Source organism: Thalassophryne amazonica, chromosome 19, assembly GCF_902500255.1.
Source record: "Thalassophryne amazonica chromosome 19, fThaAma1.1, whole genome shotgun sequence".
NCBI lineage: Eukaryota > Metazoa > Chordata > Actinopteri > Batrachoidiformes > Batrachoididae > Thalassophryne > Thalassophryne amazonica.
This window is the reverse complement of record NC_047121.1, coordinates 40901055-40926915: the sequence shown is the minus strand read 5'-3', so window position 1 is coordinate 40926915 and position 25861 is coordinate 40901055. Positions and strand designations below refer to the sequence as shown.

At 39.3% G+C, this 25861-nt stretch overlaps 2 long non-coding RNA genes and 2 gene segments (V, D, J or C); 2 read left to right on the top strand and 2 right to left on the bottom strand.

Moving 5' to 3' along the window:
* Window positions 1-751: 751 nt before the first annotated feature.
* LOC117500936 lies at window positions 752-1488 on the bottom strand. The segment is given in 2 exon segments: window positions 752-1207; window positions 1309-1488. Coding segments are annotated over 2 exon segments (393 nt in total).
* A 3475-nt stretch (window positions 1489-4963) lies between these two features.
* On the bottom strand, window positions 4964-5675 carry LOC117532261. The segment is given in 2 exon segments: window positions 4964-5384; window positions 5476-5675. Coding segments are annotated over 2 exon segments (378 nt in total).
* A 1225-nt stretch (window positions 5676-6900) lies between these two features.
* Window positions 6901-9053, top strand: LOC117532263. Its single transcript, XR_004566823.1, has 2 exons — window positions 6901-7040; window positions 8627-9053. It is a non-coding gene; the product is annotated as an uncharacterized LOC117532263 (long non-coding RNA).
* Window positions 9054-16424: 7371 nt separating this feature from the next.
* LOC117532265 lies at window positions 16425-25548 on the top strand. Of its 3 annotated transcripts, XR_004566825.1 has the most exons (6): window positions 16425-16569; window positions 18845-19091; window positions 23857-24006; window positions 24111-24159; window positions 24641-24757; window positions 25179-25548. It is a non-coding gene; the product is annotated as an uncharacterized LOC117532265 (long non-coding RNA). The 3 variants fall into 3 exon arrangements; XR_004566826.1 differs by lacking the exons at window positions 16425-16569; window positions 18845-19091 and adding an exon at window positions 22065-22207; XR_004566824.1 differs by lacking the exons at window positions 16425-16569; window positions 18845-19091 and adding an exon at window positions 23457-23513.
* The last annotated feature ends 313 nt before the right edge of the window (window positions 25549-25861 follow it).

The window sequence follows — 25861 nt, the reverse complement described above, 5'->3', positions numbered from 1 at the left end:
GGCCCTTGAGCAAGGTCCTTAATCCCCAAGTTGCTCCCGGTGTGCAGTGAGCACCTTGCATGGCAGCACCCTGACATCGGGTTGAATGTGAGGCATAATTGTAAAGCGCTTTGAGTGTTTGATGTAGATGGAAAAGCGCTATTTAAATGCAGTCCATTTACCATTTAAATGTATATGATGTGAAAGTGACAGGATTAGTCAGAAGGATCATTTACACCTGTCCAGCAAACAAAAAGTCAAAAACTCAAAATAATGAAACAGTCGTAAATATAAAATTTATTATTATTACCATTGTTTTTCTTCTGGGAAGCACAGTGGATTAGTGGTTTTCACTGTTGCCTCATACTGAGATGGTCATGGGATCAGTTCCCACCTGTGGCCTTTCTGTTTGTTCAGTTTGTATGTTCTCCCCGTGTCTGTGTGGTTTCCCTCCGGATGCTGCAGCTTTTTCCCACATCCACAGACCTACCATACCTCGGGGTGAAGTGGGAACTTTAAATCCTTCGTAGGTGTGCGTGCAGGTGAGAATGTGTTTGTTTGTCTCTCACTCACGGTCAATTTAGAGTCACCAGTTCACCTAACATGCATGTTTTTGGAAGTGAGACAAAGCCGGAGCATCCAGAGGGAAAAGTGGCAAATAATCCATGCAGGACCTTCTTGCTGTGAAGCAACAATGTTTGACTGATTTGTTGTATTCATGAATTTTATTTTGATTTGTTGAGTATTAGTGATTTTATTTTGATTAGTTGTGGTTCTGGTTCATGACACACGTTCACTGCGGTGCTGCGTTCACTGGACTCGTCGTCCTCGTCACAGTTTCCTGTTCAAACCACAGCAGCTGCAGCAGGCTGTTTTTAAAGTCCTCAAACTGAGGGAGGTTTTTGTACGGCTCTAAATCGCTGTGTGAACACTCCACTACCATGGTAGCCGAGACAGTAGTAATCTCCAACATCTTCCTGCTGAACACCAGTGATAGTCAGAGAGTACTGAGAACCAGAGCGAGTGCCACTGAATCGAGATGGAGTTCCTGAGAACAGAGTTGATGCTTTGTATATAAGAAGTTTGGGAGCCTGTCCAGGTTTCTGAAGGTACCAACTGAGATCAGCCCCAATGTTGGAGCTTCCTGTGGCGCTGATGGTCACAGTCCCTCCAAGACTGACAGACTTGACTTTATCTGACTGAGTCAGAAAATTGTTGGCAGAAGATCCTGAAATGAGAATGAATAAAATGTGGAACAGCTGTTTACTTTAGACATAGTGAACAGAAGAAAAAGTGTATTTAAAATACACCAATGTGATGTAAAGTCACCTTGAGTCATGAAAACCAACATGACCATCAGAACTGTTGGTGACATCATCCTGAGGCAGCTTTAGGTGTGAGTGCATGAAAACACTTCACATTTTGTACCAAATATGAAGATAAACTGTGACGAGCAGTGATGCGGAAATATGCAAAATATATCCTAAAGACGGCGCACATCTGTGCACGTGAAACTGAAAAAAGAGACATATAATTTGAATTTACTGTCCCCTGAGAATTATTTTGTCATTCAAAATTCACATGGAACATTTGCAACACTTTCAGATAGATAGATAGATAGATAGATAGATAGATAGATAGATAGATAGATAGATAGATAGATAGATAGATAGATAGATAGATAGATAGATAGATAGATAGATAGATAGATAGATAGATAGATAGATAGATAGATAGATAGATAGATAGATAGATAGATAGATAGATAGATAGATTTCTAATCATTACAAGTGCAACGAAATTGTATTTCAGATGGACAAATACACAACAACATGAAACCAAGCAGGTTGGTTGACACCTTCATCCCAAAGCAGAGTTTGCTGCACATCTGGAACCACACACAGTCCCAACTAACACACTACACACACTATATGTTCCTGTCTCACTGTAACAAAAGGATGTAGAGGGGAAAAAACCCATGGAACAAAAATTTCATCATTTCTCACAATTTATTGTCATATTGTCATCTACATAGAATTTACATCCACATAATGCAGTGCCCAGCCCCTCTCAATAGTTCTGCCACCCTAACCCTAAACCCAAAACCTAATCCTAAACCATAACCACAACCACAACCATAACCCTGAACACTAAACCCTAACCCAAACCCTAACCCCCATCCCAGATCCTTCCTAATTCCAACCAATCCTCACACTACCAATATGGTGCAAAACTGGTTGGGGATCAGGTCATTTATCCTAACCCAAACCCTAACCCTAATCCTCTTTTCGACACCCCTGCCCCGATACAAACAAGCAATCCAACTGGTCTACAGTTAAAATGCTTCTGAAATAAAGATACTCAGTCTTTACTAATTCTGGGCCACTGAGAATGAAAATGTTGTTTGAAAGTGTTGATTCGCTCTAGTTTTAAGAAATGTTACTACTGTGCTACTAAGGGTTAATATAGAACCCCTTTTGCTGATTTTTAAAGTGTTACAAAAAGAGAACAGGTGAAATATTATATAAACAGTCAGAGAAACATAAAAAAGACCAATGTTTATGATTTTTCATAAAAACTCTTCTGTTAACACAATATAATTATGTAGCTGCAAAATGTAAAACCTTGTATAGCTTGGAAACAGCAGCCAATTAGTCACTGTTATTGTCATATTTAAATTCAACATGCCAAAATCCATAATAAATCACACATTTTATTTCTGAAGCATGCAGCTTCTAAATATCTGTATACCACTGTTATGTGAAATCAAATCCCACACTCAGTAAGACGATTAGAGTCATTTATAAATGAATTACAGTTTTTCTCAAATGCTAAAACACATTTCACAAACGTTTCCTCCATGTCCCCCAATGTCTAAACACAACACCCTTCTCTAAAGCTACACAAACACAGCCACACCTTCGCACTTCAAAACTCAAACTTTCACACCAAAAGAGCAGCTCGAAGCTTTCAAAAATGTAAACACTATACACATCATTACACACTACAGCAAAACAATTGAAAACACAATGCTCAATTTGTGAGAAGGTTCTTTGTTTCATAACTGCCAATGCATATTTCTAGAAACTTTACAGTAACGGATCTTCTTAAATCTCTGTAGTGGATTAGGCATTTAGATTTGTGAGTTTCATATGAAGAATATAAATCTGTAGAAAATACTGCATGTACACTACTGTAACACAACTCAATGCAAAAACAATCTATTTCACACAACAGTACCCTTGAAAACATGTTCAGGGTGTGAAGTTGTTTTATTTACTTTATTCACACCACACACACACACCACAATCACTGTGCGGCATCATGTCGCTGAGCTGCATCGGGCCACATCACCTCATCCACATTGCAGGCTATATTGTCTCTTGCCAGGTACCGCGGGAAAAATGCCCTGGAATGGCGAATCCATCCTTGGAAGGCCTCCACTGGGATGTCAACACAGGCCAGCTCCATTGCCCTTAGGAGGTTCTCTCTAGTGTATGGCTGTCTGTCATAAACCTTCCATCTCCACAATGAGAAGAACTCCTCTATAGGGTTCAGGAAAGGGGAGTAGGGTGGCAGACAGACGTTTAAAAACTGGTTACTGTTGGTGGTGAACCACTCTCTGATTTGGTTTGTTCTGTGGAAGCTGACATTGTCCCAAATGATCACATAAATGGGATGTGCGGGCACAGGATGGTGTTGGTGGCGGTCCAGGAGGATGTCTCTTAGCTCCTCTAGGAAGGTGAGGAGACGTTGGGTGTTGTAAGACCCAAGGACAGCATGCCGGTGGACAAGCCCCTCCGAACTCATGGCCGCACAAAGAGTAATATTATTATGATTTGAACTCCTCTTCCTCGTTGGCCAGCTCCTCTCCCTCCTCTGACTTGAATTCCTCTTCCCCTGACTCTTCCTTCATCCATTGTGTTTGTTTGGAATCTTCAGCAAACTGTGCACTCAGAACTTGCTTTTATACATGTGGTCACAGCATTGGCAACATGTGTCTTCAATTTTGAGTCGTTGTGTGTAATGAATGACGCCAGGTGTGTTCATTGTGTTCAAATATTGCTGACTGTGGCAAGCATTTTGCATCACATGAGCTTTCATTTGAGAATATGAGCAGAGTTCTTTTGCAACTTGTGTTTTAGCAAGGAAAAATGTGTTTAGATTTATGAGAATGGGGGATTGTGTTTTGTGAATTGTGTCTTCATGTGAAATGTGTTTATGATATTGGCAAATGATGGCTAGATTTAGTACATGTGTTTAGACAACTGGTCATTTGGTTTAGAGGATTGGCTTTTGTGTTTTAGCATTTGAGAAAAACTGTAAAATGATGAATGCATCCACAGCGGTACAACTCCCCATCATTGGCAGAACAGTCAAATACCTGTCTCAAATAATCAGAGCAGTTTTCCCCAAACCAGATACACAGATCTTAATGTACTGATGGTGTTGGTCAACAGTAAAACTTTAAAATCTGCTGTCGTGTGAACAGGAAGCAGTGAAGGGAGATAAAATTTGGAGGAACATGAACAAGTTTCCCCATTCTGGTCAAAACCTTTGCAACAGTTTTCCAGATTATTTGAAAACTTTTTAATGCTATAAAGTAAGTCAGAATATAAAACATAGCACATATGAAAGACTGAATCAGTGTCTGTGTATCAGTCAGGTGTGGTCAAATCATTGTGATGTAAAAAAGGGGCGTCTTAGTCACTATTCAGGACAAAAGACAAAGTCTGATCAATAATCAAACTCAGATTTTTAACCGTTTGACTGACTCACAAAATCATCATGTTAAATGATCATTCAGATGTGTCGTCATCGAGCAAATGATGATATCATCTCAATGTTCTCTGAATTCAGAAGAAGAACGTTTGATGATATCCAGCCTGCATCACTGTACTCGCTGAGAGTCGACTCCGTGTTCAGTGGTGTGTGTGTGTGTGTGTGTGTGTGTGTGTGCATGTGTGTGTGTGTGTGTGTGTGTGTGTGTGTGTGTGTGTGTGTGTGTGTGTGTGTGTGTGTGTGTGTGTGTAACGGCTCAGCGTCTCTGACTGAGGGAGGTTTTTGTACGACTCTAAATCACTGTGTGAACACAGGCCCACTGTGGTAACTCTGACAGTAATAAACTGCTGCATCTTCAGCCTGAACTCCACTGATGGTCAAACTGAAGTCAGTGCTGCTTCCACTGCCACTAAACCGACCTGGTGTTCCAGAATGACGATTTCTTCCCAGGTATATAAGGAGCTTTGGAACCTGCCCAGATTTCTGTTGATACCAGTGTGTCTGTACATCACCATCAGACCATCTGTAAACAGGTGTGTTAGTTGTACAGGTGAGAGTGACAGTGGATCCTGCAGTCGATGTGACTAGTGGAGGCTGAGTCACAGTAATCTGACTGCTGCATCCTGCAGACAAAAACATGACATTCATCAATCAGCAGAAATCAAAGACAAAGAAGGCAGCACATCATGCTGAAATGTTGCTGAGTGAATGAACCTGTGAACCAGCAGCAGCTCAGAGTCCACATGAGGATGGTGATGAGAGTCATGCTGTTTTTGCTTTCTGACAGATCTGAGTCCTGCAGTGATGAACTCACGCCGCTTTAAAGCTTCTCAGCTCACTGCTGACGATGTGACGCCTCCTCTCTATGGAAATGATTTCTCTGAACTCAACAGCAGGCTCAACACAGCATGAGACAACAAATAATAACAATCATAAAAAACAAATAAATAAATGTATGATATTATCTATGATATAACGGCTGAGTGGATTCTTATTTGATTGGTGCTTTGTTTTTCACATGACATGGATTATTCGTCCCATTTGTTTTGCATTGCATTTAGAGTGCAAATTTGGTTCCATACATTTGGTACCATTACACTCTGCATACACACACACACACACACACACACACACACGCACATGCACACCCACGTACACGCACACACGTATGCACATACACACGCATGCGCACTCTCGCGCGCATGCACACGCATATACACACACACACACACACACACACACACTAAATCCACTGCACTGTAAGCCATCTGGAGGCTGTTAGCAGGAAGTTAGAATGAAAAGCTGGAATAATTTCTCTAATTTTTTTCACTGCACTGATGAAAACGTACTCCTTTTTTTGGTAGTACACGCACGCACAAGGACATCTCTTTTGTGTGGGCGTGCGTGCGCAGGACAACAACACAAGTGTCTGCCATTTCATTGAGCTAACTGACAGTGCTCCTTTTTCCAACATACACACACACACACAAATCCACTCCGCTGTAAGCCGTCTGGATGCACGAAGAGCTGTTCAGATGAAAAGATGATGTAATTTTTCATTGGACTCAGGAACTACACAGTCTTTTTTTTTTGGAAGTACAAAGTCAGTGCACAGCATCACCCGTTAATGTTGGACTTTAGCAGCATTGGAACACAAAAATGTAAGTCCCTTTTCTGTTGTTTATAAATCAATAAAATACCAAATGACAAGGATCTATTTTAGCCGTTATATAAAACAAATAATGAATGTTTTTACATTCTTTCAATGGTACGAATATTTCATGAGGTGAAAGCTGGAACATACCTTTCAACTTGTCTTTGTCTCATTGAATGGTATGTTCCAGTTTTCACCTCATGAAATATTCATATTATTGAACTCATAAACATTCATTATTTGTATAATATTGAACAAGACAGAAATTACTGTTTTTAAAACTCTTAATGTGATAACTTGGTTTCTGTTGTGTCTGACCCCTTGTCACACAATAAACTTTAGAGCATCTAAATAAATAAATAATGTTGTGTTGCTTTTCATTAGATTAAACTTTCCTGTATTTTTATTGATTTCATCTCATACCCATCAGATTTATTGTAACAAATTTTGTAACAAACCTTTTTATAATCTGTGTTTCTGCAGCTGTCTTTCCAGGGTTTTGTCGTGTGTGTCTGTGTGTGTGTTTGTGTTCACTGTTGTGTGAAGGAGGTTTTTGTACGACGGTTAAACAGGATTCAATCACTGTGGTACACATTCGGTGGAGGAACCAAACTCATTGTAAACAGTAAGTCTGAATTTATTTTTATCTTTTAACTAGTAAGCTGCACATATTAACATTTTAACATATTTAACTTTTTTGAACAATGGAAAAAAAATATCCACATCGTTGTTGTTTTAATATAAAATTGCCTGTCAAAAATAATGGACAGTAACTGTTGCACCTGTTTATTACAATATATATTTTTTAAATTCAGGTTTTTTTTAATGTTTAAATTATTTAAAGAATTCACTTGTTCAAACATACAACTAATACATTGGAAAATTACCAGTGACCACTCAAAATGCTAATTACAGATCGAATGATTAAAATACTGTATGCTAAAATTAAAAATTTCTTTCAATTTCTTTTATTTTTGTAAAAAAATTTAAGCAATGGAAGTTGTACATGAAATTAATAAAACCTGTTTATAAGAATATCTTTTTTATATACAAAAAACCTTTTAAATTATTTAAAGAATTCAATTTTTAAAACATACAAGCAATACATTACAAAAGTTAACAATGATTTGATTAAAGTACATGCTAAACCTAAAAAATGAAACTATGAGACTTAATTTTTAAGCAATGAAAGTTGTACATGAAATGATTAAAATATTAAATAAAATTTCAGGTTTAAATAGTTAACATTTGTATTTTAAAGAATGTTACTTGATTTTGCAAATGCACTTTATATTAAATGTACATAATTAAACAAGTGGATTTGACTCAAAGATATGACCAGAAAATATAAATCTAACTTTCTTCACAAATGTAATACAGTCTTGAAATACAACTAAAAAATGCAAAATGTTTGATGCATTATAAAACATCTGATAATATGAAAGAGTTTAAAATGCAGTCATCCATTATTTTTATTGACATTTTCTTCATCTTCGCAAAACGTTTTTATTGTTTTTTTTTTACATATTTTTTTTTTTTGCGTTATATTTTAGATATTTTCAAGCAATAGAAGAATTTGTATGTTTTGGAAAAGATCTTTGTGCAAAGTAGTCAATATAATGAGAAGATACAAGATTTATAAATATGATGACCAAATAAATTAGTTTAATCATGGAAACAAAAAAGATAAAGGTTAAAACTTTAAAATCTTTGAGCACTGTTTAAAATAACATAATGAAAATTATATTTTAAAATTAAGTGTTTAAAAAATAATGAAAATTATATTTTAAAATGATGTGTTTAAAAATATATTAATCATTTTGAAAGAGACACTGAATTGTAAAATGATTAAGCTTGTTATTGTCAATTTTTGTTTTATTTACGTTTTACAGCAATATAGTTTTGAAATAAAATTCTGAAATTAACTATTATTTGACGATGTCTTCATTTTATTTCTTAACATTGTCTGAACAGTAAATCTTGACTGTAATGACTCAGAATCACTTCAGCTTGAAGTCATTTGTCAGTTTGATCAGGTCACTTGTTTGTCTTTGAGGGTTGTTAGTGATGGATGTTGTTGTTTTCCTCCTCATGTCTGTGTGGAAGCGTGCAGTCGGCACACATTAGTGTTAAACTCTGTCATTTCTTGCTGCTCTCTGTCCTGCAGAGGAAGCTCATGTGCTCCTTGTCTGTCTCTGTTCTCCCCTCCAGCCGGCTCCGTGGTCAGGCCCTCAGTCTCTCTTCTTGGCCCCTCCTCTGAGCAGCTCTCCGGGGGCTCGGCCACACTGGTCTGCCTGCTGACCTCCTACTCTCCTCAGGGAGCCTCGGTGGTCTGGGAGGTGGACGGGACAGAGGTGACAGAGGGGGTCCTGAGCAGCTCGGAGGAGGACAGGAGTGGATTCTACAGCAGCAGCAGCACCCTGAACCTGAGCCGGGAGCGCTGGCTGGAAGGAGAGCGGTTCTCCTGTAAGGTCCTCCATCAGGGGAACAGTCAGACCCAGTCGCTCCTCAGGAGCCAGTGTGAGGGTTAGAGGAGCTGCTTGAAGGTCAGGACAGGAGCTCTGTACAAACAAGCTGTCAATGTGCTGAGAAACTGTCATGTTGATGTTTGGATAATAAAGATTGAACTGATAAATAACATGATGACGTGTGCTGGTGGTCTCACATAAGTTGGGTGGGTTTTTTTTTTTTCACCCATGATTGTGACCAGGATCAGGTGACCCTGAACCATCCCTTAGTTATGCTGCTATAGACGTAGACTGCTGGGGGGTTCCCATGATGCATTGTTTCTTTCTCTTTTTGCTCTGTATGCACCACTCTGCATTTAATCATTAGTGATCGATCTCTGCTCCCCTCCACAGCACGTCTTTTTCCTGGTTCTCTCCCTCAGCCCCAACCAGTCCCAGCAGAAGACTGCCCCTCCCTGAGCTTGGTTCTGCTGGAGGTTTCTTCCTGTTAAAAGGGAGTTTTTCCTTCCCACTGTAGCCAAGTGCTTGCTCACAGGGGGTCGTTTTGACCGTTGGGGTTTTACATAATTATTGTATGGCCTTGCCTTACAATATAAAGCGCTTTGGGGCAACTGTTTGTTGTGATTTGGCGCTATATAAAAAAATTGATTGATTGATTGTTTGTTTGCTTGTGAACAACCTGGAACCCACAATTTTTCATAAATTGTTATGAAATTTTTACAGAGGATTCATGTCCTGATCGGCAACAACTGATTCAGTTTTCTCTCACTTAACATAATTTCATTTCATGAGAGTAAAGCCCATTTCCTGGCTGAGTTGCAGGTGTTAATGTAAATCAGTGGACAGACGTTTGTAAGATTTTCAGTCATGTGTCCGGGGGGGCAACAAGTGACCCAGCTTGTTAAATTTGTACCAGACCATGATTCAGCAAGGTATAGAAGGCTGTTCACCTTTTTTGTAGCCAGACTGTTCAATTTTTTTCTGTTTCTTGACATCATAACGTCATAGCATCACATTCAAGATTGTATAATAAGTTCAAATTAATAAAGAACAGGCGATGGAGTTTCTTTTCTCTGTGATTACATTTTGTGGTGAAATATGCACCAAATTGCAGGAGATGGCACCAAAAATTCAAAAATTTCTTGACCCCTGGAGAAGCACGACCGAGATGCATTCACAATTCCCCCCCCCAAAATCCTGGATCTGCCCCTGATGTGACCTATGGCAGAGTTCTAATTTGAGCATCAAACTTCACATAATTCAAAACAAGAATCTGAAACAAACAAGCCACAATCCTGAGTTGTTGATTGATATATAAAGATAATGTCACAAGACACAATTTGAAGGACTGTTTTTAGCGTAAAGCACTCTGGAATATCTGACGCCTTCAATCGATGCTGGTCTCACAGACTGAATTGAAAACAAGAAACCGGTGATTAGCAGCATGGAGCAGGACAACTTCAGCACCTTCACAAAAGAGTGAGTGAGTTCAAATACAGTAGACATGCTCAGACATAGACAAACAGAACAGCAATAACACACTCTGAAGGGTCACCTGAACAGTTGAGACAGCAGCTATACTTGATTATCATTGTCTTTCGATGTCAGGTGAGACTGTATGTGTGTGTGTGTGTGTGTGTGTGTGAGAGAGAGAGAGAGAGAGAGAGAGAAATACACCCAGTTGCCAGTTTATTAAGTACACCTCATAAACTGTTTTGTGACTTAGCAGCCCCAATGTTGGAGCTTCCTGTGGCGACTTTGGCTGAATCAGAAATTTGTTTGCAGTAGATCCTGAAATGAGAATGAACCGGTTTATATTAGAAAAAGTGAATTTAAAATGTGCATTTAAATGATTTAACAACTGATGTGATTTTAAATGTGTGTAAAATATCACAGTCCTGTTGGTTTGGTTCTAATATTTTCTCACCTTGAGTCATGAAAACCAACATGACCATCAAATCTGTTGGTGACATCATCCTGGGGCACCTTTAGGTGTGAGTGCATGAAAACAGTTCACATTTTGTACCAAATATGAAGATAAACTGAGAAGCAATGATGCAGAAATATGCAAAATATATTGTAAAGAGGGTGCACATCTGTGCACGTGAAACTGAAGAAAGACAGAATGTATCAGCCCCTGAGAATTACTTTGTCATGCAAAGTTCACATAGAACACTTTTAATTTTATTATTATTTTAATTTCAAACCCAGCTGGAGGTATTTGTTTTTTAGAGTGCACACCTTCACTTCTTCATGAACAGGGATTTGCTGAAGGGCGACATTATGCTTCACATAGTGTACCTAATAAACTGGCAACTGAGTGTATATTTGTAGCCAAATACAGTAACCTTGTTAACGATATCTTTCTCTCTTACACACTCACACACACACACACACACACACACACGCACGCACGCACGCACACACACACACACACACACACACACACACACACACACACACACACACACACACACACACACACACACACACACAGTATCGCCTGTCATGGGATGACAATAATCAATGTATTTCATGTTTGTATTAAATGGTATTCAGCTGTTCAGACTGGGTTGTTATGACTGTTAGTCGGTTTATGAATACCTTGAATGTATTTAAACCATTGATATACTTTAAAACTTACTGTTTGATGAAGTGGTTGAAGTTTTATGAAACTCAATTATCAGTCTGATTACACTGGAAACTGGAAAGGACTCAAGAATTCGATTAAACCACAGTAAAAGCAAACACTTTATTTGAACAGTTGATGATAATACTGTGTGCTGTCATGATTTGGCCCTGATCGGGGCTTCGATTCGTTTTCTCCCTCTTTCTTTGTCTCCCCATCTGCCCCAGCTTTGTTTTATTAGTAGTTTTATTTTCATTGTGTTTATTGTCTGTTCTGTTTTGCTTTGTCACTTTGTTTCTTTGTTACTTTCATTCTTTGGCCATTGTTCAGTTCCATTCTAGTTTGCTCTGCCAGGTTGTGTTTTCATATGTTATCATTTAGTTATCATCTGTTTATTTTTGCTTTTCTCATTTCTGTTATTTTCTGCTGTACTTTAATATTGGGTTTTGCTTTCTGTTAAAAAAAAATTCAAATGTCTTTATCACTAAAGTGCGACAGGGGTATAGTCATTGAGCTGCTTGGGTGCACTGACGTTTGGCACAGGAACAATTGTAGAATCTTTCCATAAACTCTGTGGAGATAGAGAGAACATCTGATAATGAAAGAGAAGATCTTCGCCAGATGATCAGTACAGTTCCTAAGAATCCGGCCACCAGTGGCATCTGGGTGTTTCGGAGGCACAAAACAGCTGTGACCTTTATCATTCTTTCTGTGCTACCACACTTTTTCCTTTGTTGCTGTTCTTGTGTTGTTGTTGTGGTTTTTCTTCCATTTTCTTAGTGTGTTTGGAGTAGACATTTAACATTTTGAGCATCTGTTTAATGTTTGACTATGTATAAAATTTAAAATTAAGTTTATAAAGTTTACATTTAGACTGTTTTTCAATGAGATTTGCATCATCTGCCTTTATATTATTAAATGTGGGCGTGGCTTCCTATTTCAGCTGCAGAATTATGATCTGCTTTTATTTGCACATTGCAGAGGATGAAAATACGACCACTGAAAATCCCAATTATCTTCACACAGATGGTGAAGAAGAAACAGAGGACTCCTCCCTGTCTCTTTGTCTTTGGAACACAGACACACAAACCTCTTCTGTCTCATGTGAGTTAATGTGACAACATGAATATACAGCCATGTTCAAGCTTTTGAGCATGAGTGTTTGATGTGGGGTGTGTAACCAACCTGAAAAATAAAGTGTGGGTTTGTCACGTGAAAAACCTTCTTGTTTTAAGAGTCCCCCCAACAATTTGGAAACAGGAAGTGGTGACGTGCCCCGACCTTTGGCCATCCTGAAAATAGGAACTGAAGAGGTCTCAGGAGGTGGTGTGGTCACTGGAGGAAGACTTGATGTGGCTGCAGTGGTCAGTGTGTTCATCCGTTCACTCACTGCAGGCTGAATAAAGATCTGCTGGGTTTGGAACTCCTGAAAAGTTTCACTCATTATTTGCTCTCAGTTTTCTGTCAACTAATTGGTAATGTTGTTTGTCTTTCTGCTGTCCTGTTTTGTTCGGTGTCACCACAGTGGAACCAGTGAACATCCACATTGGGATTTGGCACAAGTTTTACACCAGATCGACATTCAGTGGAGTTACTAGTCTCAGACTGTCAACATGCATTTTATCATCCAGTTTAGGGAACAAAATAATCGAGAGAGAGATCTTGACATCAGTTTCAGAGTCAAGGTTCATTTATTGTATTGCTACAAATACAAAAATAGACATTTGTCCAACTATTTACATTATTTTGGCTTCACAAAAACAATATATTCGGCATTTCTCCAGAGGCTGGACATCTGTTGGTCAGATGACCCTGATGGGGGAAAAAAAACACAAACAGAAGAAGTTAAAAATCATAGAAAGTGAAGTCTGGTGCAGGTTTTTGATATCACATAACATTTTGATAACATTTAATCAAAATGTCATTTAATACTTTGTGCTACAGCTTTTACTGCTAATCCTTCACTTTTACATTGTATTATAATATAAATACTGCAGGTTGTCAGTCACAGTTTGACTGTTGCTGCTTTAAAAGTTCAGTTTTAGACTCTGTAACAGATACTATTAATAATAATAATAATAATAATCCAATCAGACAGTGAAAAAAATCACTCAGGTCTTCTTTGTAACGTGCTTCATCACAAAGTTATTCGGGAATAAAAAGTGTTACATAAACTGACCTGGAGCTTGTCCATGGACTGTCTCACGCTGGGAAAACCTGTTCACTGCTCTGTTCCACTTCCTGTTCAGGAGTTTCATTCTGTGGGGAAAAAACAATAACATTTGACTTCAGTTTTATTCATTGACAAGGTTGAATTCATTCTGAAATGAGTCTGTTTTACTGACCGTGACACTGCAGTGACAGCAACCACAGCAGCCCGAAATCGACCGAGGGGACTGAGCCCGGAGGCACAGTCGGGTGAAGGTCGTGACACCATTTCGGCGAGGAGACGTTCTACCTCTTCTTCATGCACCTGGTATTTTTTGACCTGGTATTGCAGGCAGCTCTTCTGGTGAGCCAGAGCTTTCCTGCGGCTCTCAGCACGGAGGTAGGACTCATACAAACGCTGCATCTACAAACCAAAAACACAACTGGTCATTGATTTGTTAAACACGAGAACCTATAGTTTCATTTTAAAGAGTCAACATAACTACTAAAAAGTTTTTGGATTCCATGCAAACTGCAAATACTCTGTAAGCTGCTGTTTGAACTCGGACACACAGCAGGTCAGCCCACTGAGATCCACCAGCAGGAACCTCCTGCTGAACAAACTCAGACAGATAAGACGGCAGCACAGCCGATCAACATCTAACAAGTCTACAGCAGAACTTTAAAGTCCACTTTCTGATGAACAGGCAGCCATGAAGAGAGGGCACTGGGGGACTGACAAATTTCCAGATTCCAGTCAAAACTGGAGCAGTCAGATTTGAATCATTTGCAGACAATTCATACTCTTGTGCAGTAAACCAGAAAACAATGCATCAGAATAATTAATTCTAGAGGACACAAAAGCACAAATTAAGGCCTCAGCATCTGTCAGAGAGGGGATCGGTCTAATTCCTACAATATTAGGAAATTAAAAATGGGCGGTCTTAGCAGCCTCTCAAATATTTTCGCTCAAAACACACTGATGGGGGTTCTAAAAAAATCCTGAGTGTGCTGAAAGTGTGAAAAATCTTACCAGGTCACTCTTAGAATGCAGATCCTGTTCATTCCTCTTGACCCTCTCCTGCATCTCCATCACACTGTCCTCCAGCAGGCGTACTGTCTCCTTCAGCTGTAAATGTTCTTCACCTTGGAGGTTGGAGCGTTTTCTTTCCTCCTCGAAAGCCCAGCTGACTTCCGCTTTCTGCTCCGTCATCATCTCCAGTGCAGCACTAAGTCTGTACATCTTCTCCTGCTCCCTGTCCACCTCTTCTCTCCTCATTTTCTCCTCCTCTTCCCATCTCCTTCTACTCTGAAGTAGCTCAGCTCTCATTTTGTCAGCCACAGCTGTGAGCTCCTCCTGCTGCCTTCTCTCCTGTTCCAGCTGGGCCTTCAGCTCAGAGATGACCTTGCTGTCCCTGGCAGCATCAGCTTCACATTTGCACCTGAGATCGTGCAGCTGCCTGGAGAAATTGTCTCTCTCTTTGCTCACTTTTACAATACCATCACTAAACCTAGACTGAATATCAACAATGTGACACTCAGCTTCCATCAGGAGATGCTTCAGATGCTGCTGCTGTTTGAGGCCCAGAGCCTGTTGTTGGGCTGAACGTTGCCGTTCATCCTCCAACTCCTTCTGGGTGTCAGCAAGATCTTTATGCAGCAACATCCTCTGAGACTCTTCAGTTTGGAGTTGCTGTCTCAGGATGCTGCAGGCTGCTCTCTCCTGCTCCAGCTGACCTTTCAGAGTCATGATCTCTGAGGTCATAGTGGGATGGGAAGGTGAGTGGTCATTGTGGTCCAGGAGGCTGGAGCCATCACCAGACTGATAGTGGTTCTGACACAGTGAGTGGACACTGATGTCAGAGACTCTGTGGTTCTTTATAAAAGGAGCAAGTTGCTTAGCCAGAGAGTCCATTTTACGGTTTTCCTCTCGAACAATGTCCAACAGGTTCTGTAAAAAGAGCGACGAGATACGCCTTAAAAATTTTAAGCATTTGTGTCAAACGACATTTCTACCAAATATGCATTTGGAACCTACCTGAATTTCGGGTGACACTTGTATTTGTCTCTTGCTGCCTGTAGCTCTGTCTGTGGCAGATCTGGACTTGCTTTCTGCCTTTGCCATCTAGTCAACAGTTCCAACAAAAGTTAATATGTGAGCTATATTTTTACTTCATATAATAATAATAATAATAATAATAATAATAATAATAATAATTTTTCAGAAAGTGTCCTGGCCAGCAATATTACAATGACTGTAAAACACAATTCCTCATAATTTAAGTCGTGTTATTCTTAAAATAGGAGGTCCTGCAACTTACACTTACCAACTTACCAAAAAAAAAAAAAAAAAAAAACCCAACAAAAAAAAAAAACACTTATTTCTCAACATTGATCACGTTTTGATACTTTTTAAATGTTTTATGATTCACCAAATGTCCCTAAAACGTTTGTACTGTACTGTACGAGAGACTGGTGTGAGAAAAACATACCTCGTTTTTGGGCTTTTGAGTCGTTTTTCCTGTTTGATTTAAGTGAGGATTGATTTGTTGCTGAAAAATTAAACCTTTGTGTGCTCACACTGTTTGTCCTCAGACATAAGTGAGAACTAAGAGGACTGCTGTCATGCTTAAGTAGACTCTGAATAGCTTTGTGATGCATAAAGCAGCTGTGACGTATTCGCGCCTTTTTTGTCTTTTAAAAAAATGACGTCAACAAAAGCGGGGGGCGGGGCTTCGACAAAGCCTGGGGAAATTGTTATGGAGCGTATAGCCTGCCGGAATCTATTAGAAGAAGCAGAAGAAGAAGAAATTGTTATGGGGGTGAGGGCGGGGCGGAGGTGTCGCGGGATTTTTGTATCCCGGAAGTACACCGGAAGCTGCAAAGCCAACGATGAGAGCAGAAGAAACGTGAGTGCTGGTGATAAATACACACTTTGTAAGTCCTTGTACTTCTGCATTTGAATTTAAAAATATCGGCAATGAGCACTATTATGTTTTTTTTTAAGGCGCTGTTATTAAGCTAGCATGCTAATGTTAGCTGAGGATGAACAATATTCCATAAACCTGCTGCCACTGTATGTTTGTTTGTGATGTTTGGTTGTTGGTTAAATGGTACTGTGTTATTTATTTGTTTATTTATTTAGGGTCATTTCTCACCACAGTAAACCAGGGGGCTAACTGGAGTGAGGTGTAAACAACAGCCTTACAACAATGTTTGTCATAAAACAGAATGTGATTCATTGTTAAAACATTGCTTGTTTTTGTCATTAGTTGCTAATTTGTATATTTCTTAATGTAACTTTAGAGATTCCAGGTATTCTGAACAGTTTCTCACCCTTTCCAATGTGATTTCTTTTTAATAGTTGTAGTATGTCGCAGACATGAGGAGCGAAGCTCTTCAGCATCTCTTCATATTCTACATTCTACATATATTAACTATCATGAGATATCAAATAAGTAATTGTTTCTCCTCATCTATTGTTTTTACTGAGCTGACTCAAAATATTTTTCCCTCAGTGTTATTTTGATCACTGGTTACTGTGGCGCTATTTTTTAATGTATCACAAGTTTAGCTATTATGGAATATGCAGTGTATCTGGAAAGTAGGGAGTGGTGGACAAGTGGTTAGTGTGCTTTGTTTCAGTGCAGAAGGTTCCTGGTTCAAACCTCACCCCCGCCACATTTCTCCATGTAATGTGGAGTTGCATCAGAAAGGGCCATTCATCATGCAGATCCACCTCGGATCTGCTGTGGTTGACCAGGGCAAAACAAGGGAGCAGCCGGGGGGGTCTTACTTACATTAATCCTTTTGAAAGTGACACTAATTTGTGAAATGACTACACTTTTTATTACCTCACAAATGAAGTTGGGCGGAGGCCATGTTTTCACCTGTTTTTGATTTTCTGTCTTTGATTTTCTGTCTGATGGTGAACAGCCTGTAACTCACAATTTTTTATATCTTTAGGAAATTTTTACAGCAGATTCATGTCCTGTTAGGCAAAACTGAGTCAGTTTTCAAGGTCAAAGGTCAAAGTCCGGAAAAATCTTGAAATATTGGAAAAATCCCAGTCTTTTAACTTTGAACAAATTTTCAGGAATTCATACCTCTGTTAAAATAGATTGGATTCTTTCATATTTGAGAGCGTTATGTAGGATGGTATCCTTTACTGACTGACAAAGTTTGATCCCAATCTGATCCGGATTACAGATTTTGTGTCCATTTAAATTTACTTTTAAAACTCAATTTAATGTATATTTTACAATATATCTTAATCAACAGGCCCCAATCACTGTATTTGAAAGTGAGGAGCAGACTGGCACTCGTCTAAGTTTGATCCGGATTGTGGATTTTGTGGACATTTGAATTTAATATTGAAAAGCCCATTTGGTGTATGTTGCATTATATCTCCAACAAAAGTGCTTCAATCCCTCTCATTTGTGACAATGAGGTGTAAACTGGCACTCTCAATGAACAGAGTCCGTTTGATCCGCATCTGATCTGTATTGCAGATTTACAAGATATTTGATTTTAACATTGAAAAGCCCTTTGAAACTATATTTTGTATTATATTTTAGCTTCTGAAAAGTCACTTCTAACAGGACTTTCACCTTGAAAAATTTTTTTCTAAGGTAAAAAAAATTGTGGAATTGGAAACGAGTGTTGGCGGAGGTTTGCACTCTACCAGTGGAGCATTCTTGCTGTATTTTTAGTTTTTCCAGGAATAAAGTTTTGAAATAAAATTCTCAAATTGAATATTATTTGAAGAAGTCCTTTTTTCAAATTAATTTCTTAAGACTGTGATAAATAAATATTGACTGTAATGACTCAGAATCACTTCAGCTTTAAGTCATTTGTCAGTTTGATCAGGTCACTTGTCTTTGAGGGTTGTTAGTGATGGATGTTGTTTTCCTCCTCATGTCTGTGTGGAAGTGTGCAGTCGGCACACATTAGTGTTAAACAGAGGTGTAAAAGTCCAGCCACATATTTGTTCCATCTTCCTAATATACCAGCTGACTGTTATTAGTTCAGCTGTTCAGGCAGGTGGATGAGCTAATTATTGAGATCACCTGTTTTAGTTGCACAGGTAGAAGCAACACATGGGAGGGTTTTTACTTTCTGAAGCCAGAGTTTTACACCTCTGGTGTTAAACTCTGTCATTTCTTGCTGCTCTCTGTCTTGCAGAGGAAGCTCATGTGCTCCTTGTGCGTCTCTGTTCTCCCCTCCAGCCTTCTCCGTGGTCAGGCCGTCAGCCTCTCTGCTTGGCCCCTCCTCTGAGCATCTCTCCGGGTGCTCGGCCACACTTGTCTGGATGTTTGGATGATAAAGATTGAACGGAGAAACAACATGACATGTGCTGGTCTCACATTTAATGAAAATAACTCAAGATTTATTCAGTTTTCTTTCTTCTGGTGCATAGAGCCTTGGAAAGGTAGATTTTCGTGTCAATGTGTCATAATCAACCAGACATATAATTTCCACTTTCCCAGTAAACTAAATTAAATGCTTTATTAAAATCATTCAACTAAAATAAACAAAAATCACTACATCAAAGGTACAAAATTCAGAGTCATAAATCACACAGTGCTGCTTTCACTTTATGACTTAAGAAATGTCTTATGAATTGTGAAGATGTAAAATGTGAGAAATTTTGAAATTTATTTGATTTTCAGTTCATATGAAATTTGTGTATTCATGGCTGTATTTTAAATAGATAAGTAATTGTTTTGGTTGATGACACCCGTTCACTGGACTTGTCATGCTCGTCTCAGTCTCCTGTTCAAACCACAGCACCTGCAGCAGGCTGTTTTTAAAGTCCTCAAACTGAGGGAGGTTTTTGTACGACTCGAAATCACTGAATGCTCCACCACGGTAGCCGAAACAGTAGTAATCTCCAACATCTTCCTGCTGAACACCAGTGATAGTCAGAGAGTCCTGAGAACCAAAGCGAGTGCCACTGAATTGAGATGGAGTTCCTGAGAACAGAGTTGATATGTCATATATAAGATGTTTGGGAGCCTGTCTGGGTTTCTGAAGGTACCAACTGAGATCATTGTCAATGTTGGAGCTTCCTGTGGCGCTGGTAGTCACAGTCCCTCCAAGACTGACAGACTTGACTTTGTCAGACTGAGTCAAAATTGTTGGCAGAAGATCCTGAAATGAGAATAAAGCTGTTTATATTCGAAAAGTGAATTTAAAATGTGCATACAGTGGGGCAAAAAAGTATTTATTCAGCTCTTGATTGTGCAAGTTCTCCTACTTGGAAAGATGAGAGAGATCTGTAATTTTCAACATAGGTACACTTCAATTATGAGAGACAAAATGAGAAAAAAAATCCAGAAAATCACATTGTAGGGTTTTTAAAGAATTTATTTATAAATTATGGTGGAAAATAAGTATTTGGTCACCCACAAACAAGCAAGATTTCTGCCTCTCACAAACCTGTAACTTCTTTAAGAAGCTCTTCTGTCCTCCACCTGTTCCCTGTATTAATGGCACCTGTTGGAACTCGTTATCTGTATAAAAGACACCTGTCCACAGCCTCAAACAGTCAGACTCCAAACTCAACCATGGCCATCACCAAAGAGCTGTCAAAGGACACCAGAAAGAAAATTGTAGATGTGCACCATGCATGGAAGAGTGAATCTACAATAGTCAAGCAGGTTGGTGTGAATAAATCAACTGTGGGAGCAATTATAAGAAAATGGAAGACATACAAGACCATTGATAATCTCCCTCGATCTGAGGCTCCATGCAAGATGTCACCCCTCTTTTCTACTGTTGTTTTACTCTTCCTTTTTAGATATTTAAATATATACCTTAGTATACTAGCATAGTTCCACCTTAGAATTGTAATATAAGATATACCTTACTGAATTTTCATGAGAACGGTGAACAAAAAATCCAGAACTACACGGAGGGACCTGATGAATGACCTGGAGAGAGCTGGGACCATAGTAACAAAGGCTGCACACTACGCAGAGAGCGTGTCCCCCTGCTTAAGACAGTGTATGTCCAGGCCCATCTAAAGTTTGCCGGAGAGCAAATGGATGATCCAGAAGAGGACTGGGAGAATATCATGCATTCAGAAGAAACCAAAATAGAACATTTTGGTAAAAACTCAACTGTTTGGAGGAAGAAGAATGCTGAGTTGCATTCCAAGAACACCATATCTATGAAGCATGAGGGTGGAAACATTACGCTTTGGGGCTATTCTCTGTCCATAAAGTATCGTACCTTTTTATTTTTTTCAAAAACTATATGGATTTCATTCATATGTTTTTACGTCAGACATGCTTGAACCCTCGTGCGCATGCGTGTATTTTTCCACTCCTGTCGGTGACGTCATTCGCCTGTGAGCACGCCTTGTGGAAGGAGTGGTCCCGCCCCCTCGTCGGATTTTCATTGTCTGGAAATGGGAATGAAAAGGACTTTTTTTCCATCAGAATTTTTTCAGAAGCTGTTAGTGACTGGCACCTGGAAACCATTCGAAAAATTTATCTGGCTTTCGGTGAAAATTTTACGGCACACAGAGACACACACACCGACAGCACCTTCTGTAAACTCCGCATTTTAAACAGCTTTGAAGAAGATGGTCACTGTTTTAATCGGCCGTTTTATCCAAATGCAGGATGGATCGCTCCTCAGTCTCCATGTTATTGTCCTGCCTTAAGACGAGAGCGAAACAGTGAGCGAGGCTGCAGCACAATGACGTCAGATTCTGAGTCGTTTTATGCTTTGTGAATAAAATAAATAATTCGCTGTAATCTCAAATATGAAAAATAATCACGAATATGAAAAATTACCGCGATTGGCGAATACTGTAATAATTATTTGTGACTGCCCTACTCATGTGAAGGCACATGCTGCCTGTGCCCCTCCTCCCGTAGCTGCTCTCTTTCTACGCGGGGGGAGCCACAGCCGCAACCGTAACTGGATGTTCGGGGAGCTGTGTGAAACAAACATGCATGAAAAAAAAAGAACGGCTCCCGCGCAGCCTCGACTCGGCTCCCTTCGTTCATATTAAAGAGCCGTTCAAAAGAATCGGCTCGTTCGTGAACGTCACAACACTAGACAGAAACGTTGTACATCACCACAGAAACCAGCCTCCAAATCTGTTACGTGCCATTGTCTAGGGCACTGGCAACATAACTGACAGATACAAAAAAGGGGGGGGGGAAAGGAGCGAGTGGAAGGTACTCAGAAAGTTATAACAACACTTTATTATTAACAAACATAACAAAAAGAAAGAAAAATACAACAAAAGGTTAATGACAGAAAAACACGCTGCAGCAGAAGAAACCCAGACGCTCTCAACCTTCTTCTTCTTCGTGTTTAACGGCAGCAACCAGCTTCTATGGAGCATTACCGCCACCAACTGGACAGCAGTGTTGGTCAGGAGGCTAACATCCCCAAAAACAAATAAAAAAAAAACAAAAACACAGCCGTCGACCCAAATCCTGTGTAGTAATCCTGTATTGCTCTCAACCTTGTGGCACGCTGGACTTTTATACTCCCAGCTGGGCGGATCTGAGAAGTGGAGGCAAGGTAAAATCAACATACGCAACACGGGAACTCACACAATTTAATTTACATGCAGTGTGATGCAAATTAAACTGAGTCCCTGTCTGTGATTGGCTGATGGTTTCACGTGCAGAAACAAAGCTGTGTGTTGTCATCGGACCTTTTCTGCATGAACGACACACTGAAATTGTCTCGTCTTTCCAGCCCCGACGCTTTTCTTATGCGCACAGAATCGCGTATTTGACACACGTTCTGTGCATCTAAACACTGTTTTTTACACAGCTTTGAGCTCAAAGCTGTGTAAAAAAACAAACAGTGGCACTGCTCTCGTTGGAGCGACAACACACAGAATATGTCTCTTCCCAGATAGATCTCTTTCAGTCCAGCTTCTTGTTCTGACTTTAAGACGAAGTTAACACCCAAGTCTTTAATCACCAACTGTAAATAGTAATCAAACCATTCCAATGTATCTTTCTGAACTCTTCCGCATCAAACTCCACTGTGTCAATGTTTACAGTGTACTTGAGCAATAAGAGGTGAAGTTCATAAACTAAGTTTCTTACATATTTATTAAGGCCACTGTTAAAACTTCAGTTATCTTTATAATTTTATTACTAGCAAATTTTAGAATTAATTTCTGAGATATTCTCATGATCTCACGGGGAATATATCGCAATTATCTGGGAACTACTTTTTTCTGCAGGAATTCATCAAGCACGCCGGCCGCGGGGGCGTACGAACACAGAATATCCAGAAACTGGACAGTTGTTTGGCCATAACGAGAACATCCATGTCATGTGGCGCTCCACTCTGCTCGGAGTGTCGCTCTCAATAGAGCAACAACACACAGATTGTGTCTCTTCCCAGATAGATCTCTTTCAGTCCAGCTTCTTGTTTTGAATTTACGAAGTTAACACCCAAGTCTTTAATCGCCAACTGTAAATAGTAATCAAACCATTCCAGTGTATCTTTCTGAACTTTTCTGCATCAAACTCCATCGTGTCAATGCTAACAGTGTGCTTGAGCAATAACAGGCGAAGTTGCTCATAACTTTTAGGTTTCTAAAATATTTATTACGACCACTCTTAAAACTTCAGTTATCTTTGTAATTTTATTACTGATAAATTTTAGAATTAATTTAGATGAGATTTACTCATTATCCCAGAGGAATATATCGCAATTATCTGGGAACTACTTTTTGCGCAGGAATTCATCAAGCACGTCGGCTGCGGGCCAACTAACTAAGCTAAGCTAGTGGAGCTCGTGAGAGTGTGGTCAATAATGGCTGAGGGTGAGAGGAAGTCACGTACGGACGACAGTGCTGAAATAGGTAAATTTAAACTAATATACGAAAGTACTGATGTGGATTCTGATACAGAATTACTCAATGCAGTTGACGAGATGGAGAAATCTGTGTCTGCTCACAGAATTTCCAGTTTGGCACGAAGATGTTATTACTATTGAACTATCAACCAGACTGTCACAATTAAACTTTACTCTCATTAAAGCCTTTAACCTATTTTTTTTAAATAATGATGGTTATGCTAATGATGATTTGTGATTATTTTAGGCTCATATTTGTATCAAATCAAAATTAATCATCTATAAATACTTGCAATTTAGAGTCAGAATTGCAATCATCAAGTTTCTTCTTTCTTTCTTTTTATTTTCAGACTTTACACACTTGATGGACAGCTTGTGAAAGATCCACAAGACTTGAAGAACGATGGAAAATATGTTGCTGTTACCAGGGGAAGGTTTAAACCTGCCGACTACTTCCAGCCAGTCCGAGTGCCCCTGAAGAAAAAGGGCAAGAATAAATGGTATGACAAAAATATATGATTAAAAAAATACATTTTATTTGTATTCACATGATTCGAATATAAAATAACTTTTTTTTAAACTTGCCATTTTGTTCTCCCTACAGTGAAGAAACTCCACCTGCTGTTCAGGCGACACGTCACAAAAAACAAGTGGTGAGTTCAGCTTCTAATGTACAGTTTATTAATTTGTTTTTTGAAACATAAATATCTTTTATCACAGACAAAAAAAACCTGTCTGTTTGCACACAGATTCCTATTAATATTTCCTGAGGGGGTGGGGGTGCAGTTTGTTATGAAGCAGGAATTATTGTCTGCAGGAAGCATTGACTTATTAGTTCCACTTTGATGGGTCCACAGAGACAGACTGGTCCACTGGTTCAAGTGCACTGAGCCTCATTGACAGTTTGGACAGATCAGACCACATCTGGGAAACTTTACTGATTTAAAAAAAATAATTTATATATAAACCACAATTGTAACAATTTGTATTGTAAAAAAGGAAGCAGTGAAAACTGAGACAAACTCAAAACAATTTACACAAAGATTTATTTATTTTGGATTTAGTTATTTGCAAAAACCAATACAAAACTACTGAACAGTGGAAGATTATAGATCTTGTTTACTTTGTCTGCAGGATGACAAGATCAAGGAGAAGAAGGATGACATTTGGATACATCCCCCAAGTTCCAAACTGTCCTCCCCCCATCAGTCAGATGTGGAGACGTCTTCACCTGCATTGTCTAACAAAGATGTAAGTGCACTCACTACGAGTTTCATGCTCTGTATTTTCTGTCACATAAGTTGCAGCAATTTGAGCTCGGACAAGAAAGAAACACTGCAAATATGCAGCACATACAGATACATGGACTGTTCATCATGTATAGAAATAGTTAGAGTGAATGTAGCTGTACAGCTTCAAATATTACATATACATAAATACATGCAGAAAGAGAACATATGACTAAGACAGAAGTGAGTTTTTTAGCAGAGATGCACAACAGCGTATACTCAGATTTGATGCCGTTTTTTCTGGTTATGTTCTGATGCTCCTAATTTTACAACCAACACTGAAGTCAAATGTAAAATGACATAAATACATCTGAATGTAATATCATGTGTGCTGCGTGCATGTTTTTAACCGTGTATTCATAATGTTGCTTCTATGTTGAAAGGATGGAGGATGAAGACTTTCCCCAAGGCTGTGATTCATCACATCCAGCACACAGAGCACAAAATAAAAGCAAAATAAATTAAATTTTGCACACCAAATTATTGTTTTTCATTATTTTGAAGATGTCTGTTCTACAATCATTCTGCCCCAGAAAAAGAACAATTCAAATAAATTCCTGACGGCCCAATATTATCATGACATTCATGCATGTTCCTCAAATTCGGGTCCTTTACCAGAGGCCTGGGAGTTTGAGGGTTTGGCGCAGTATCTTAGCTGTTTCTACAACTGCACTCTTCTGGACAGACACCTCTGATGTTGTACCTGAAATCTGTTGGAGCCACTCTTCCATTTTGGGGGTTACAGCTGCGAGTGTTCCTACGAGGACAGGACGACTGATCTGTGTTAAGGCATGAATGAACGTGGCAATGTATCATGAGATTTTAAGCCAAAACCTTCCATCAGTGAGAGCATTGAAGATGCAACGTAGCTGGGTCTTCCAGCATGACAATGATCCCAAACATACCACTCGGGCAAAGAAGGAGTGGCTCCGTAAAAAGCATTTCAAGGTCCTGGAGTGGCCTTAACCAGTCTCCAGTCCTCAACCCCATAAAAAATTTGTTGATCGGGAGTTGAAAGTCCGTGTTGCCCAGCGACAGCCCCAAAACATCACTGCTCTAGAGGAGA